At 44.4% G+C, this 18004-nt stretch overlaps 1 protein-coding gene across 5 annotated transcripts in view; it reads left to right on the top strand.

Moving 5' to 3' along the window:
- The window catches only part of NRXN3 (neurexin 3), a 993270-nt gene that overhangs the window by 72832 nt on the left and 902434 nt on the right, over window positions 1–18004 (top strand). For 3 of the 5 annotated variants that reach the window (XM_080594088.1, XM_080594092.1, XM_080594089.1), the window contains exons 3-4: window positions 4638–4655; window positions 14637–14666. The exons of 1 other annotated variant lie outside the window; for it this stretch is intronic. In XM_080594088.1, coding sequence (XP_080450214.1) covers window positions 4638–4655; window positions 14637–14666 — 48 coding nt within the window. Of the gene's footprint in view, window positions 1–4637; window positions 4656–14636; window positions 14667–16945; window positions 16958–18004 lie in introns of all 5 variants that reach the window. One more of the 5 variants, XM_080594091.1, reaches the window with a different exon arrangement.

Raw genomic sequence — 18004 nt, forward strand, 5'->3', positions numbered from 1 at the left:
ACCAGTGTTTCCTGAAGAAAAAGACAAGGAATCTGGAGGGTTTTGCACCAACAATGGCGCCCAACAGTTTGATACAGGAAGTGAAGGAAGACCATATATTTACCTTTAAAAGACCCGATTAGGATGACATGAGACTACTCAACAAATCAGCATCTGTAATTAGCACTTTGTTTGATGAAGTGTCAAATTAATGAAGACTTTGCTTATTGCAGTTTGAGGGTTTTCCACCTCAGCCAAAATGCAATTCTTCATCCAATTATTAAAATGTTGCATCAGAGCTCAGTTAGGAGGAAGTCACCTGGTTCTGAGTCACCAGCATCTCTTCCTACCACACCACAGTAGTCCAGACTGGCCCATCACATATCTTTTGAGTATTTTCAAAGGCTGCCAAAAATGCATCCATCTGTAGTCTCTGAACTGCTTTCATATATATCAGTAAGTCAAAGTAAGTGACTGAGAGTTCCCAACAAACTATACTTCTGCCAATGAAATTGTACCCGTATCTATTGTATTTGCAGCACAGTGAGTAACAAAGCTGCTTCAGAAAGGCTTTTTCAGGTGTCTGCAACTGAGTTAACTTCAGAAAAAGGTCATTTTCCTGTCTAAAGGCAGGGGGATGCCCAGGGCTTGAGGGACTGACACTACAAGACAGAGCCGTTCTTTTCTAGGCTATTGTTTCCAGTTGGCCTAGGGTGCTCCTGTCTGATGGCTGTTTTATGACAAGAGGATTCAGTCAGTAGCTATCAGTTTGGCTGACAGAAGACAGGTGTCAACAGCCCATCAAAGGGGGACAAGACTGAGTAGACTACAGGGATGGGAACTAAAGCAGGTCTCTTCAGGTCAAGGTGATGTGTATTGATAGGGCTTGTGTGCAGACAGCTTGTGTGCTGTCCCTGTCCTCCAGGTAGAGAGAAAAGTGCACTTCATGGCGCTTTCCATTATTGCTAAACTTCTTATTAAAAATGTTAGAATAAAAAAAAAAATACCTCAGATGTTTCTGTTAGAGACACCGGAGAGATGTGATCTATAATAATATTTGCTTTGTTCCTCACAATCGCCTTCATCCTCCTCCTTTCCCCCCACCCCCAGCTGGCTGGGCCTGCACCAGACAAAGGCAGCAACCCCGCTGATCCCTCTTTCAACCTAGCTATTAGCATCAAAGAACAAAAGCAAACAGCACCGGCTTGTGGCTCAGCCCTTTACAAAGGCGCAATAAATGGACTCTTGTGTATAGGATAAAGCAAACCGTGCCTTGTGTTTTGTTAAGAGGCAGGACTTTCCGCGTCTGAAGTGCTCTGAGATGGGGAAAGTGGGGAAACCTTCCTCTGAGTGGCAGTAAGTGCCATGGTCACTGGGACCACGAGTTAGCCATGAGTTCTGTGTGCTCCCTGTTTCATCGGGGAATGCTGTGCCTCCTCAGTCCCTACGTAGGTAGGAGAACCCTGTCGTGGAAGTAGGGTAGGGCTTATGGAAGAGGAAGAAAGGGGGGACATCTTTTAAACAGTCATTTAAAAAATGAACCAGAAAAAGCATGAAGAGAATTTGAGAGAATGCCTCAGATGGCAGGAACTCCAGTAGACTCAAGTCAGCTCCCTGATCTGGTCACTGTGGCCATTTGCCATCTCTGTTCTTGAGCCTCTTTTCTAATTGCAGAGGCACCAGTTGTGCATGAGCTACAGCATCAGAGCGTACTCGATTAAGGGTTCCTTTTGCAGTATATGCAACCACATTTTTAATTGCACGCTAGAGGTGAGTGGCACCCTGCACCACAGAGGTGTTATGGGGTTTCCTGTGAGGACTGGCACGGCAATTTCAATTGTAAGCCACAGTGTATTTATTGTAGGGTCTTTTGTGAGGGCTGACTGGCTGCATGCAATTTTTGTCTTAACAAAGAAAGCAGTGCTTTCTTGTGTGTGTTTTAAACTAAAACCCAAATAGTTTCACCATTTGAAAATCAGCATTTGCTAGCAGGTACCACATGGGGGGGTGTCTGCAATACAAGAAATGGAGTGTATAGTATAGGAGGGAAGTGGCACTGATGACTTTGGCTGCCAAACAGGTAAATACTGCAGAAGTTCACAGAAACGTGAACAGTGTCTTTTCTGATGCAACCAGTGTATATAGAAGTTGTGTTGGGTGAAGACATTCAGAAAAGACAGAGGGAAAGGAAAGCTAAGAGTAAAACTGGTCGGGCTCAGGGATGCCTGCTCCTAAGGACATCTGAACAAAACGTATGGGTAAACAAACAGAAAGCCCCTTGGTGGCTGCCCCCTTACTTGCCAATGAAAAACTATGTTTTGGAGATGCTCTGTAGCTTTTAACACTTAATTGTTCCCCTTTTTAACAACTTCATGACCTGTTTAATTCACGCACAGTTAAATAAGTATTATTTAACGCAGTAGATCAGTTACAGCCTACTGCCTGCCTCTCCTCTTATTTGCTTAATGCGTTTATCCTTTGCTCACTGTTGGTTCCCTCTTTTCTCTGCCCTTTCTGTCTGATGATCCCTTTATTCCCCAGACAGACCACTGATTCCCTTCTGGAGCACAGACACCCTGCTGTAGCTCGGGCTGTGGCCCTGCCTGCTCCCATGGGCAGCGAGGCTGAGAGGGTGCAGGGGTCTGGAGCTTTGTACCTGTTTGGAACAGGCACTGGGGGAACTGCTGGATTATCAGTAGCACGTGTGGCGTCTTCCACTGCTCACTCCTTCCTCTTTTACTTCTGACATGTGTGATCATCTTCTCTGACTGTGACTCTGACTTCCCCGCAAACACCTCAATTCAAGTTCTGTTGTGGACTCGTTTCTTTGGCATCGTGTTCACATTCTGCAGTGGCGATGAAGGGTCTGCTCTTTCCTTCTGCCCCTGCTCTCGCTTTCTATCATCAGTGCGTGCATTGCTGCCTGACACTTGTTTTCCTTTCCTGCCTAAAAATAATTACTCCGAGGCAAACTTTCAGTGCTAGGTGTCCTTCCAGGTTCACATGCAAAGACACCAGATCTTAGATACCATTATGTGCTAAAAAAGGAAAGGCAACAAATAACACTCATCAGATCTGACATACATATTTAGTGGAAGCTACGGAAATTAAATGAGTTGGTGCAGCAGTCCCGCCCCTGTTTGTGCATTGTTTTATTTGGGTTATTACTTCCTTAGCGAAGGATGGCTTGATATATGTGTGATGTACCACAGGGACTTTTCCTCAAATGATTCTGGAACCATTACAAAGTGATAAACAAAATGCAACAGAAAGTGAAAAACAGAAAGCAACATCCACAGGAATCAGTCACTCACCACTGAAATGCAAGTGTCTTGGGAAGACAAGTGTCACTGGTTTCACGGGAACATAGCTGGTTTGGATGGAAAGGGAGAGTGGTGATGGAAAGGGGAGGGGATACTCAGGGAAGGAGAATACGTTCTTAACCTCAGTGTGTAGCCAAAGCACCCAGCATGTCATGCTCCTGGACTCATGGCAGAAATGCTCTGGGACCTGTAGTAACCTGAGGGGATAATGTATTGCTTTGAAGCCTTACCTGAAGGATGGTGCCTGCAGCAGCATAGCTCATGAGCAAGGTACAGGAAGATTGCTACATTGGGACTTGGCCCCACTGTTTCCACAAGCAAGTTCATGTTCCTCTTTGGAGGAATGCCTGGCAAGGAAGGTATCGATCTAGTCTAACCCCATGAGATTTCAGAGGTTTCCTCCCTCATGGTGTTATGATAAATGGGGCTATTCAGAGCAAGACTAAACTTGCGATGCTAAAAAGATGTGAGAGGCATGTTTTAAAAGCACATTTCCTGGGGTTGATGGACTCTGCCCAAAACATATACTACATTCAAAGATACGCCTTTTCTGTGATCGATATCATCGCTTACATAGCCTTGCTCCTCTGTTTTTTAAAGGACTAATTTATTCTGGGATTTATGTGATTGATTCCTAAAGAAGTCTTGTGTCATGGCTGAAAAAGTACTGATTGAAATTTGGTCTGATTTCCGCATCTTGTGAAAAGACAACACGTGGGACGTGCCAACCTGTGGCACTCCTTCTCCCCCGCCCCCTCTGCTGTCTGCAATGAAGGATGTTTTTTTTTTTTTTTTTTGAGAGTGATGGGCAAGAGGAATGATAAGGAGTGGGCTTTCCTCTGGATTTCTGGACTGAGTGTCTTGCACCTGGTCATAAATTCACATGGCCCCTTGTAAAAGGGGAGCAGGTTCTTTTCTTTTTTTCTGAAAACTTGCTTGAATTTATGTGCTGTAGTAACCTGCAGGTAGGTTTTGGTTCTTTCTCTTGCATTTGTGTGTGAAAAACAGTAGAATATTTTAACCAATATTCTTACAGGAACTGATGTGGCTTGGATCTATCTGATTCCAGGAACTCTCTCCGGACAGATATGATGATGGATTTACTTCTACATGCACAGTGGAGAAGGAGACAAAGCCTCCTCCCTTGCATGGCTGGGTGCTTGGCTGCAGATGGGTGGCCTTCAAACAAACCTAATTACTTCTGGTTTTGCATGAAATTGATTTCCATGCAAGGATGCTGAGTTTCTGTGTGAATCTCTAATGGCTTTTCTCTCTTCTCTCTCTCTCTCTCTTTTCCTTCTCTCCCTTCTGCTTGCCATGAAAACACCTCGACAGATGTCAATCATATTCCAGGTAAGTGTTATCTTTGCTGAGCTGAAGGGTTGCTCTGTAAGGAGTGGTGGTGGGCATTACCAGGGGCAGAAATCACAACCTGCCTCCCGAGAGTGTTCAGCACAAATCCTCATACTGGGCGTCACTGGGTCTGGATTGCAAGGTCTTTGATAAAAGGGGAATTTCATAGTAGCAAAGGTCACAAACTTTTCAGAGATTAAGATGTGATGGTCAGTTAAAGGGATGTTTTCTGAATGAAAATTGCATTTAAAATGGTTGCTTGTATTGCTAATAAGATGGCATTGAACATTGCAGAATATACAGCTTATTTCTTACACGGCTATGTGTAGACATACAGATCTAGTTTTGTCATTTTCCTAATCCCAGTGTAGTCCACTTCATTTGCTAGTCCCACTGGTAACCTCCTCAGGTTCATTTCCACTAACAAAGGGTTTTATTGTTCTTGTTTTATGTTAGGTTTTAAAAACAAACAAACAGTGAGTATGTTTCTGGCTGAATGTGAATGTATGATCTTATTTAGGTCTCAAGACTTTCATGCCCCACGGTGCAGAAAAGATTCATTCAAAATTAAAAAAAAAAAAAGGGTATGTGTTTCATATGCATCGTTTATTTGGGGAGTCCTTCCTGGAGGAAGCATTTTACCACAGAGAACTCCAAGCCTCCCTCCCCGAGTTGCTTTCTCATTGCTGAAAGGATCTGATTCCCCCAGCTTCAGCTACAAGGGTTAATCGGACTAGACCACCTTACTCTGCCGTCCACATCCTATTGCCACTGGAGCTTAAGAAACCAATTTTTACCTCACGCTCAGGCAGCTCTCCACCTGGTTTATCATTATGTGAAATGGAAATGAGGGCCCAGGGAAGCAGCTGGCATTGCCATGGCTGGGGGTGGGATGACGGGTGAGTCGAGGCTTTTTTCTTCTCAGCTTTGTGCATAACTTTGGCTAAACCCGACCTGGACCTGGAATGAGTTCTCCATTCAATTTGCTTCTTTTCTACAGTTGGACAATCAGGTTTTGTGAAATACTTCAGAGAAATGCAGTGAGGGCCAGCGGCTCGGGTAATTTCCTTGCATATTTAGCCCTTTTGGCTGGTCTCATCAGTCCCCTTTTTGTTCTGCTGAGATCCCTTGCATTCTGTCTGCATCTCAGCTGGCAGTAATGGGGATGAAAGTGGCCAAATGGCAAACCTTGCTTGGCATGTCTTGGAAAGAAAGGCTCTGTACACCATAACCTGCAGGGCTGAACATGTACCTTCTCTACTCCAGGCTGAGGTGTCCAGGAGCTCCCGTCTCCTGTCACCGGACAGGATCTGACAGGGCATGCACCAAGGGCTCGGGGTCACAGGTCTCTCCACCAGCTCCTGAAGCTGTTGGTGTCTGTGGCAGAGGAGGATGGTTGAACTGGGAAGGTATCGCCTTGGTAGGCTCAACCAATACATGGATATTTTATTTCCGTGATATGCCATGAACAAGTATTGCCTCACACAGCAGTGAACAGCTCTTCTGCCCCACTGCCTTCTTATTCTTCTTATTTATATGCCTGGACGTGCATTTTTGTTCTCCTAATCGCTCACATATGTATGTTTTCGTTCTCAGGACTGCTTGCGTACTTTCTCACGTGGATTTCTAGTCATACTCAGATGCTCTTTTCCACGTGCTGTCACAGGCATCTCTGCGTGTTTTCATTCTGACAGTTACCCTCCCCTCATTACGGGGCTCCGCACCTGATTGTTCCTAGACACCCAACCCCTCTGCTCAGCCCCCCGGGGAGCACACTGGCGCTGCTGCGGGCCTGGGCTGCGACGTGGACCACAGGGGGGTTTGGGTGCGGGCCTCCCCTCTGCCCAGCTGGGCCGAGGCTCCCTCCCTGTCCAGCCATCCAGACACCCGCGTGGTGAGAACAGCCCCAGGCCCCTGCCGAGATGGTTGCTTTAACTGTTCACTGTTTGCAAGATAAATTAAGTATTTTATGAGCTACTGGTAGCTATTTCCCCACAGGCAGCAGAAGGGTAGTAAGCAGGCCATTGATTAACTGAATATTTTTTCTTGTCAAATAGAGCGGTTAGAACTAATTCCCCTTAAGAGAAGGTAGCTGGGAATGGGCTGGGGCTGGACCAAGGCACGGGGCTCTGCTGGGTGCAGTTCCTGCAAGGTGCAGAGATGTTGGTCTTGTTCAAAGTAAATGGAAATGTATAGTGTGAGCCTTCCTCGGTCGCGAGGTCTCTGCTTGTGAAGAAGGGGCACTCTGGCAGCTGGGCCTGGTGTGTTACACTACTTTGCAGAGCCAGCTGAAGATCCCATCTGGTTTATTTCACAAATGAAAGGAGTTGGTCATGTGTTAGCCCAGTTGCCCTATAGATGTTTTGTCCCGGTCACAAAATAACACCACATTGTAAGGAACAAAATCGAGTGTTTAGAGCAGGGCCCTGGAGCTGGGAGCGTTGCTATCTGTGCTCAGTTGGATCACTGACTCGCTGTGTTGTTTAGGGGAGAAATAACTTCTTTCAGTACTTCAGTTTTCCCTCTGGGGTTATAGCTACAGCCTTATCTTCACAACAGGCTTAGAGATCTTAGGCTGAATGTTATGGAAGTTAAGTGTCTTTTTACAGAGGTCAAGAGCCTTAGCTGGGGAGCAGTGTGCAGCATGGCCAGAACGGATGCCTCCGTCACCTCTGCACAATACCTGCCCCTTTCTTTGCACCTTCTGCTCTTTGCCAGGGGTCTAGGTGCTGAAAGGCAAATTGCTGGGGAAAGAGCAGTTGATCAAGCAGCTAGTGACGTGCTCCCGTCTTATTTATTTATTTATTTTTCAGTGGAAGAATATATGAAGGAGAAAGGACTAAATATGGGTCCTTAATATTATGGTGACTGGCACTGATACCTGGTGGGTGTCAAACCTGAAGGAGCGCTTTGCCTGTCCATGCCACGTTTATCCCCTTTTTGGGAGAGATCTTCAGATGTTCCAGAGGGGAAGGCTCAGAGATGAAGTTCTGGTCATTTTACTGTCATGATTTTACTGCTGACTAGAGCTTGCATGTAAATGAATGGGCACAATCCTGTAGAAATGACCTAGTTAGCTGGGGCCCTGAGGAAAAATCAGTCCCTGTTTGCCTGAGCAAGTCTTCCATAAGGATACAGAGGTTCTTGAAGGCACAACATACAAGCACTTTTTTTTCGTTCAGGTCTTCAATCTTTCAGCCTCTATCTTTTAATGCTCCTTTCCGTTCTTCATCTGAGGGCTGATATTTTAATCCATCTTCCTAACTCCATGTCATTGGGTCATTTAAGCAGTACCTGTATGCTGAGTTCTGCTTTCTTGAAGCTGAATTATGCTTTTTGGGCATGAGTGTGTGTGAATTGTGTTGCTGCCTGTTTGAAGTTTCCTATTTGCAGAAGCTACTAGGTAAGAGTGCAACTGATAGTTGTACCACCCATGCCATATCTTCAAGGTATCTTCACGCAGGTGGTCGAAACCTCTGTGTATATACATTCTTCATAGGTGCCACAATTGTTCTCATTCTTGCATGCCCTTTGTACAGGCACTGTCTACAAATGGGATTCTTCTCACTGAAAAGTTAATGCTTTTCAGCTCCATGCACACCCATTTACAAGAATATGGCAGTAGTGATGGCTGGGTCCAGAGCAAGAATTCCAGGCCCAGAAACCTCCTTTTTATGCAAGTAGATGCATTGGAACAAGTTTAAGAAACAAAATTAACATTGGTGTTTCACTGATATACCTTTGTGATTTCTGGTTGTCACTGCTTTAATGACTTTCTGACCTGATGACATTATGCCTGGTGTTTTACAGTCATGGATGGACCTGTTTTCTTTGGTCATGTCCAGTTTTTATTTTTCTTAATCCACTTAAATATTTTTCCTCCACAGTATCCTGTGATAACAAGTCCTGTTTTTAATTATGCAACTGTGGAAAGTACTTTATTTCACTTGTTTTTACAGGTGTTAGTTGAAAATACCATTCAGTGACTCCTTCTCCTTGTGTTCTGACAAATAAGAAAAAAAAATTCCCTGTTCACTTCCCCTGTATTATTTAGGATTTTAACTCTATCATATATATTGTCAGACATTTCTGTTCCAAGCTGAGGAGTCCTATTCTACGTTTAACCCTTTCCCACTTGTGCACCTACTTGGTCAGGTGCTGTGTTTTCCACTGATACACGTCTTCTTATCTGCCAGGCATAAAATGATTCACCCCCAGCTCTTGCCATCTGCACACGTTCTCTTGTGCATGCAGTCATCTTTGCAAACACTTGCATGTGTATTTTTGTGCTTCAAACGCCATCATCCTCCTAACCCTCCCCATGTGAACATTGCACTAGGCATGTGCCATGTACAATATCTGAGTGCTGTTTCTGCCACGGGAGAAAGGAGATGATTGTATGGTTTGATCTCTCTCTGCCCATAGATGTTGGGATAAAATACTTTCTCTTTGGCTCCCATCCCACGCTATTTTTCCTTTGATCACCCAGACTAGGTGCCACTCACCCTGACTTACTGCCCCCGATAATGACAAAACCTCTCCTGGAATCGCATAGCAGAGGAAGCAAAGGGGGTGGAAAAGAGGAGCTAGCACAGCTGTTGTATGTAATTGGATTGGAAGTGGGCCTCCGGCTACAATAACAGAACTGCACTCCCGGCTGGCCTCACTGCTGGGGCCTGCGAGGAGCCCCTCGGCTGTTGAGCACGGCGTGGATGAATCAAACAAAACTGACTGCTCCCCAGCCTGTGCTACTGCTTTGCCCAGGTATAAAAAATGGGTGCCACGAATGCCAGCAGCCAAGAAATCAGGTCATCCTCTTGGCAGAGCTGGCCTGTCTAACAGGTAAAAGGTTTGAACTAGATCTCAGAATGATTTTTCCTTTTCAGCTGTCTCTTCGAATCCCCCCAGACAAGGGTTTTGCATGAGTCGTGTCCTTTGGGCTTACTGGGAATGCCCTGGTTTTGGTATGTGGGGTCTCTTATGGACGTTTCCTTGCTCTCTGAGTTTTAGAAAACCTCAAGATACCTATTTTATCTTAAATATCACGGGGGAGAAGAGGAACTTGTTAGCTCTCCTCCTTAACTAGAAGAGGGAGCTGCTGATGGAGCTCGGGTAGGAGGCTCAGAGGGGAAAGAAGCCGATTTCTTAAGGAAGTACTAGGTCTAGGAAATTAGGAAAGGAAATGTAAAGAACAGATCGCATCACTCATTAGAGCGCTCTCCTTTATAGTAGGTGTCATTTTATTTTTGGAAGAACCCCTGGTTTGCACAATTTCTTTCTTCAGCTCCACCATAAGGGATTTGCATGTGTGTCCTGGACCAGAGGGCTTGAAGCCTTGGCGCAGACACATATTGCAGCTGGCCCTGTTTTTGTCTAAATGGGTCGTGGAGCCTGATACCCAGGAAAGGATCCTCGGGGGGCAAGCCTGCCCCTGCAGAGAGCTGGTCTGCTGCTGCCGCCTGGCAAGCTCTTTTCCCTTCCAAAGAGCTTCTGGGCTATTCTTCTGGCAGTGCCATTAAAAGGGAAATATCGAGGCTGCCCACCTGAACAGAGCGGTTCGGCAGTGCACGCACACCCACACACACACGTGCACACCCCCAGAGCATGGGCCCAGTAATGTGGGAGAAGCTATAATTAACTAGACGAAGGAGTCCATTTTCCTTTGTTGCTGCAATCGGTAGTTACTGTCAGCTGTGTTTTGTGCTCTCCACACTTTCTTAGGATTTGTGGGTTTATTTTTCGATTTGAAATGTTAAGTACTCAAATGCGGTGCTGGGGGGAAAGGGAGGTAAGCTTCAAGCTGGCTCCAAGGTTTTCTTCATTTCCTCCTCCACCCTGCAAATTGTCCCTAGTACATTCTTAAGGCTGAGGTCAGCTGCTTGATTACATTGCTCTTTCATATTGTACTCTGAAGTTACTTCTAAAAGTGTCCTTTTGGCTTCATAAGAATCCAGCATTGGCCCTTGATACTTTGTACAATTAGAGCCACTTAATTCTACTATTTTGATATGGAAATCAGATGGTTCACAATATTTTTTTTAAATGTAGTTCTTTTAAATATTACTTTGAGATCAAGGGAGATTAATGTTAACCTTTAAGAAAATAATATTGATTTGGTAGCAGGTTAAAGAAATATCAAAAAAGCCTCCCAAATCTAAACAGAAGAAGTCATTTGTGGCAGGCACAGATCATGGCCAGAGAGCAGAGTTGATGTCTGTCTGCCCTCAGCAATGGAGATATTATTTTAATAACAAACCTATGCTCTGAGGAACCAGGCCACTTTCTCTTCACATTACTGCTGAAAGTCTGAAGAAGCTGGCGCTCCAGAGGCTGAGGACAAGCAGATGCTTATTGTTATCCAAGAAACCTGTTGAGAGCCTCCCTCCAAAGCCACGTGCTTGTCCTTACTGTAGCTCACATTTGACGTTCAGTAACAGCAAGTCTCCAGCTTCCTGGCTTTGACATGGAGTTTCTTTGCAGCAGATAAGCTGTTTATTCTGTGCTTTTCCTGAAGCTTTTCCAAAGCTACCCACCATTTTTGGTGGTAGTTGTGCCCAGCCAGTAGATTATTGTAGGAATGACGAGATCTGCTTAGAAAAACCACGCAGCACCTTGACCATGGTGGTTCATGCAGGTTTGTGCCAACCTCTTCCCAGATCTGTGCTGTCTGGGATTGCAGCCCTGAGGCTTCAATTGTTTTTTTTTTTTTTTTTGTTTTGTTTTTTTTTTTTTTTTTAAAAAAAAATCTAGGATTAAAAGGGAAAGCTGAAACAGTGCATGTTTCAACTGGTTTTAGATGGAAATTCAGATTTTCCTATAGGATTTCCCCCAGAATGTGATGCCTATTGACACAAGCAACGGTTGTACATGTAAATGTACAGGCTTTGGGGCCTGATGAGTTCATTTGGTGTCCTGAGTCAGCTGAAAGCTTTTCTGGCCTTTATGGTAGAAGCCCAAATAGCATGGTGATAGATGTCCCCACTGTTCTGGCAAAAGCTGGTCTAGTTTTCAGGTCTGCACGCCTCTCAAACCTCTTGCATTAGTTTATTGGATGCCCTCGCAGTCCAATAGCAAGTGCTACCCCATGCCACCTTGAGATGACTTTGACTTTTATGATATGAAAATTGTTTTAGTTTCTTGTCATATCTTGAAACCGATGTAAAGGTGAAACAATGATGCCAGTTCACATTTTCTGTGTTGATTTTACTGTGACGAATTTGAGGCCTTCGTTACACATGCTGCAAATGTCACAGACTTTAGATCTCTGAAGTTGAAGGTTTTGGTTGTTAATGACATTTCGTTGGAGATAAATTCACTCATTTTCACTCCTATTTTAAATTGCAAGGGGGAAAAGTTTTCAGATGAGGAAAATTGATATGTTCTTTCATTATTAAATTATCATTATATCTAATAATGGATCTTGAATTCTGTTGGTGATCTGTTAGTTAAAATAAGGATCTGCATCAATGGATGAAATGAGAGCTAATACTGTGGATTTTTTTGCTCTATCTCTAAGTCCACCCCCCTTTTCCTTCCTGATTTAAAAAGGAAAAGGTTTCATTTGGGGGGACACTATTTTTCTTTAATCTTGTCACTTCTGTTGCCCAGCTGGGACTAGAAGATCAAGAGAAGCACTCAGTACCCCAGCTTCTGTATTTCAAATCTGACGAGAAGCAGGGGAGTCAGAAGACTCTCAGGGAGATTTCATCCTGCTGGTGTTTGAACCAGGGCCAAGGCAGGGGCCAAAAGGGTGGCTGTGCCTCAGAGGTGCTCACCCTGACAGACAGGGCACACAGCGCTGGCCTTCTGGGATAAGGGCAGAATTCCCGACATTTGGGATCTTTATAGCTCCTCTGTGTCTTGTTGAGAGAGAAAGAGGTGTTACTTAGGGTGTGATTCAGAGTGTTTAATGCAGGCTTCTGCTGTGAACCCTCTCTGGAGGTTCTCTTTGTCAGTGGCACTTGTCCCCGAGCGCACAAGGCTCCTGCCATCCCCGGCAGCTGCGCCTGTTGGTGCTGAGCCTCGTAGCCAGGCTGTCTTCCCCCTGGTACCCGGGGCTGAGGGGCTGGGAGCCCTGTCTCTGCTCGGGGTCTGATGTTAGCTCCCTGCTGGGCTCACTTCACCTACATGCCATACTGCCACCTTCTCACCAATTCTCCTTTTTCACTGTTGCTGCTGGGCCTCTGTGCTTTGTAGGTCCTAACAATTACACTTTTGTCTTCTCCTGGCCTTTTCCAGTGCCTTTTCCAGTGACTTTCAGGTGCCCAGTTTGCTAGACCTAAGATTTGCCTATCAAGAATGATGGGCTCAGTGGCCATAAATACAGGCACAATTTCAACCCACTCCCTTAGCAGAGAAATTCTATTCAGTGAAATTATATCTTGTGATGTAGACCAGAAATATGTCCTACAATATCAAATCTGTTATGTTTATTTATAGCTAAAACTAAACTAAAAACCATCTAAACCTATGTTGTGTTTCTGATTACTTTTCTAAATCCACAATAATCTTCAAGAACATTAAGATATTTGCATTCCTTAGACCGTACAATTATTAATCCCCTTATCTGGCTTGGAGTTCTCTGTGGGTGAACATATTCTTGGGATGATCTGGGTTTTAGATTTCTCCAGCAGACGTGAAGGAAAAAATATAAAAGAGAGATAAATAAACAAATTCAAACTCAGCATGCTGCTTGTTGAAAAATCTCATTCTAATACATTCATTTGACCTCTCAGTCTCCATGAAATTAAAAAAAATCACTGCTTTGTTTGATCAATAAACTGAGTTGAGATATGTGTGTGTGTGTGTGTGTGCGCGTAAGTAAGTATCAAAATCCCTGCCATATAAATGCTGCATGAGGTAGGAGATGTGGAAAAGGAACAAGCTAATGGGAAGAAGGTCAGGGAACGAAGTATGGAAGGGCTCACGCATAGTTCAAGTGGGTAGGGCTTGGTTTTTACATATGTTACTTCTGTGATGTCATGTGTCACCAAATTAACTGATGGGTCAGCTGATGTTTTATGGATTTGGCAAAAATATATTTTTAATAGTATCTAAAGGATATTTGTATCAATACAGCTGTATAGTAAACATATTTGAAAATTGGGGCTGGAAACAGGTTGTAATTGGGACAAACAAGGTTTATGCCAGAAAGAGTTGCTGGGCAGAGACTGCAGCAGGCCTGGAGACCACCACAGTCCCCTCCACAGAGCTGGCAGTGGCCGTCACTGCTGAAAGGAGCTGTGCTGCTTCCTCGCTTTATACCTCGAATTATGAAACCCAAGAGTGGCTTTAGCTATAGAGCTGTGAAGTAACAAATTGTCCTCAGAATTTGAATTTCAAGTTCTTACCAGAAAGGAAATGGATTAGTATTAATAACAGGTTGGATGTACCTCTTTTAGTCCTTGCCAGATCTGGTGTGTGTGAGGAGTGTTGATCAACTAAAAATACATGCTGAAGCCACCACATTTATGCGTGAGGATAGCTTTGTGTGTGTGTATAAATACATTTAGCCCAGAAGTTTCCTCTGAAGCAGATAGGGTTGAATCATGGCCTCCCTTCCACTGACCATCACACCTTTGAATTTTGGAGCTGTAGCAGGGGAGGAGCTATTTCTATAGCTCTCCACAGGAGCCCGTGCTCCCTGTGGAGCCCCATTGCAGCTCTGGGCTTTCCTTGTCCATTAGCCGTACTGGTGTGCGATGCCTCCGAAGTCACTCCCCGGGGAACGTGATTAGCCTCAAATGCAGTTTGAGGCCACAAACAGCAGGTTTTCCTAGCTGTGACAGAAGCTTTTCCTCTCAGCGTGGAAAGCAACATTCGTGTGTGCCCTGTGTGCTACACCCATACTTGATCTAGCTCAAGTATGTGAGCTCCAATCCCGAGAGGTATTGGACAGCAATCAGCGTGCATGTATATTGCTGCCTTTTCTCGGTTGTTCTTTTCTTCTCACTTCCTCTCTTTTCTCTCTCTCTTTCAAAGGCCTCTCACACCTGATGATGGGTGAACAAGGTAAGTCCTTCACCTTTCTCTTTTTTTCAATCACTGACTGTGGAAAGAGCTTTGTGCTTCTTCTCTGAGCTGGGCTTTGCATGAGGTGCCTGAAACTGGGCTTACTGGTGCCAGTCAAACCATTTGCATTTTTGCCACTCTGGGTCCCATGTGGCTACTTGTCAGCCTGGGATCCAGCGGGGAGAGTCTAGGGAGCATAAAATGATCCTCTGGAGGTAAGGAGGGATATTTTCCCCCTCTATGCAGTCCACCTGCATTCCCATTTCTTGTGCCAGCTGTAATGACTCCCGCTCCTTCTTGGTAAATGTAAAGCTCAATGTTGGTCTTTAAGAGTGCAATTATTACAAAAAATATGTTAATAGCCCTTGTGGCACGATCCTAACTAATTATGAATCCCGAGGAAAATTGCCTATAATGGCCTGTAAGTCCTGTGCCTGCAATTTAAAATATTCAAATATGCAAAGAGCAAAATGGTTTAGAAAAATACCAGGGCTAGCCTCAGGCTGGGCTACAAATGGGGTCTATGCCTGTATATGTTTTAATATCTCAGCCTGGATTGTGTTATTCATCTATTGGTTGTGACATTATGGGATCATTAGTCCCATTTTGCAATATGGGGGTGTGGAGCGAGAAGCTGATGAGCAGAAGCGAGGCAGGAGAGGGGTGATTCTGTCTGCCTTGGACAGCATCAGCGTCTTGCTGACACAGTGCACGGGGAGGAGTTAGCAGCACTGGTGGAGCACTCTGATCTTGTGAATAACACTGTCAAATCGATGAAGTCTTAGGCAAAGTGTGTGAGGAGAGAGATGTGTGAGCAGGACAGGGCAACTTGAACCCAGAACACTAGAAAGACCAGGCCAGCAGCTTGTCCACAGGGAGAAAATGTGAGCGTTGCCTCTAAAGCCTGATGAGGCCTTCCTAGACTAGACATACAGAATTTTATTCTTGCCATTAAGTGAACCTGAAGAATATAGTGCCTCTAGATGCTCAAAATTAAGTATTTGAATAAAAAGGACATAATATCTCAATGAAATCTAGAAACAGTTAGGACATAAGCAGTTTTTATTCTGTAGTTCAAGGCAGATGTCTGCTATGAGTTCATGACAGCTTGGGAAACAGAAGTGAAGCTGGGGCTCACTGCTGAGGGAGTTAGCATCCCCATGGGGTAGGCAAGTCAACTCCTTAGGACTGCATGTCAAGACCATGGTGTTTGGCATGTGAAGCATCTGGCTGAGTTCTGGGAAGCACTGAGCTAATTCTCTGCCCCTGCTTGTTGTTCAGCTGGGCTCATGGCTCAACAATCGTGCTTAGTGAAGGATCGTCCAGCAGAAAAGTCCCTCCAGCATGTTCTAGTTGCTGAGGATGCGGCTGAATATGGCAAGCTATTGGCAGAAGAAGGGTGATGGCATGTTGGGAGTGATCAGGACAGTGAACTTTCATGGCTACTTTCAATCTCAATAACACTGAACATGTCTTTATAGTGGTCTGTGATTTAGCACTGGATTGTCTAAACAGATGGACTTGGCCATTTAAATTACAAGTTGCAACCCAGCTGGCTCCCGAAGACTCGCACAACCTATTCTAGACTATGTGATTGCCATCAGCTTTTTCTATACTCTCTTGTCTGGCAAAAAATGTGAAACCTATTGGTTTCTGGCAACGTTAGCCACCCTTATTTATCCATGACACATCAGGGAACAGTGGCCTCTTTTCTTGCCAACCAACTCAGAGATGCACCTTTTTGATAAATATTTACTCTCTATAAAAATATGATGGATATAAAATATGTAAATGTATATATGGATGTAAATATGCAATGTCAATGTTATATACAAACACATTAGCTTTGGTAGGTGAAATGTGTTTAGCAAATATATTATCATGAGATTTATTTTTGTCTGTCCTACTCTGTTGTTTCCTTTGCTGTTTTGAATTTGACGTGGAATGAGGCATATCACTGCCGTGCTATTGCATGAAAGGTTTGCATTTCTCAGTGGAAAATCAAATTGAGGCAAAAAGGCAGTTTCTGGTTGTGCCATCAGTTGTTTAAGCCTTGCTTTGTGCTTTACTTGTGGTGTGACTCTTGTTTTTCTCTTGACATTGTGTTTTGGTGGCTTTGGTTGCTATATAAATACACTCATTTTCTTGCTTTTCTGAGTATGGCCAGTGACACCATTTTCTGTTTTTTATGCTTCTTCCTTTCTTATCTTTTGCCTCCTCCGTGACGGACACCCCTCTTGTTCCTCCTCTTGCCTGGACGCACACCTTCCTGTCTGTAGGTAGAAGTAAAGGTAGACATTGCATTCTTTCTAAGACTTTGTTGCTTGTAAAATGCTTGTCAATGGACACATTGTGTTTTTATGAACGTGGCTTATATCGGAATTGAATGACATCACTTTTGAACATATTTTGCTTTGTTTTATGGAAGAAAATTATTAAGATGGATGCTTTGAGGGTTGCTTAACAGATGGTATCTCCTCCCTATTCATACTGAAGTGTGGGCCATGCACTGCCAGGCCCTCAGTAGCTGGTGACACTGAGGTACAGAGTGACAGTCACTTCAGTCAAAGACAGAGCCAGAGGCTGGAGGCCTAAGCTGGTACTGGTGGCTCCTGCACTGGAGCCCTGCCACTGCTGGGAAGTTTGACACCGGTGGTGGTGGAAGCACGACCTGGGCTTGCCCAACACTTCTCAACCATGGAGGTCTCTTCAGCAGTCATTTCTTCCTCTCTGCTTTGTTCTGTCTCCCTGTTAGCAAAAAGGTGCTTTTCAAGGAGGAATTGAGTTGCAAAGAGCTGCAGAGGAAACAAGAATGATCAGCATTGCTAAACAGAGGGACCATTCTCTGTGCAGCTCAGTACAGCACAGAGCATGAAGTGGAAAGGCTGCTGTGGGGCTCCGGCTTGCTTTTCAGCATTTCACACCTATCTTTAGCATGCAGGGAGCAGTCATCCATCCCTAATCAAAGCTGTCAAAAAGGCAAAATGCTGCAAACCTGCTGTGGGTCTCCGGTTGGAGTGGAGGGAAGGGAGAAGATTAATTGATAAATTATAAGCACTGCTTGAGTAAAATCCATTTCTTTGTCCTACTTTCCAATGAGATAGAGAGATTAAAAGGTTTCATTATGCCGAGGCTTACTCATCTTCAACAAATACACTGCTGAAGGATCTGATCTATCAATCAGCAGGATTTGAACACATTGGAGGATGTTGGTTGTGTCCATGCCAATAGGACATTAGGGGATGACATGACTAATTGCCCTACTATGAGTTTGGGAGAATATGATAGCTTAAAGGATTTTTTCATGTTAGCTTTCTTTTGAGATACAAGCAGGCTCT

This window comes from Anser brachyrhynchus (assembly GCF_964034855.1).
Source record: "Anser brachyrhynchus genome assembly, chromosome: 5".
Taxonomy (NCBI): Eukaryota; Metazoa; Chordata; class Aves; order Anseriformes; family Anatidae; genus Anser; species Anser brachyrhynchus.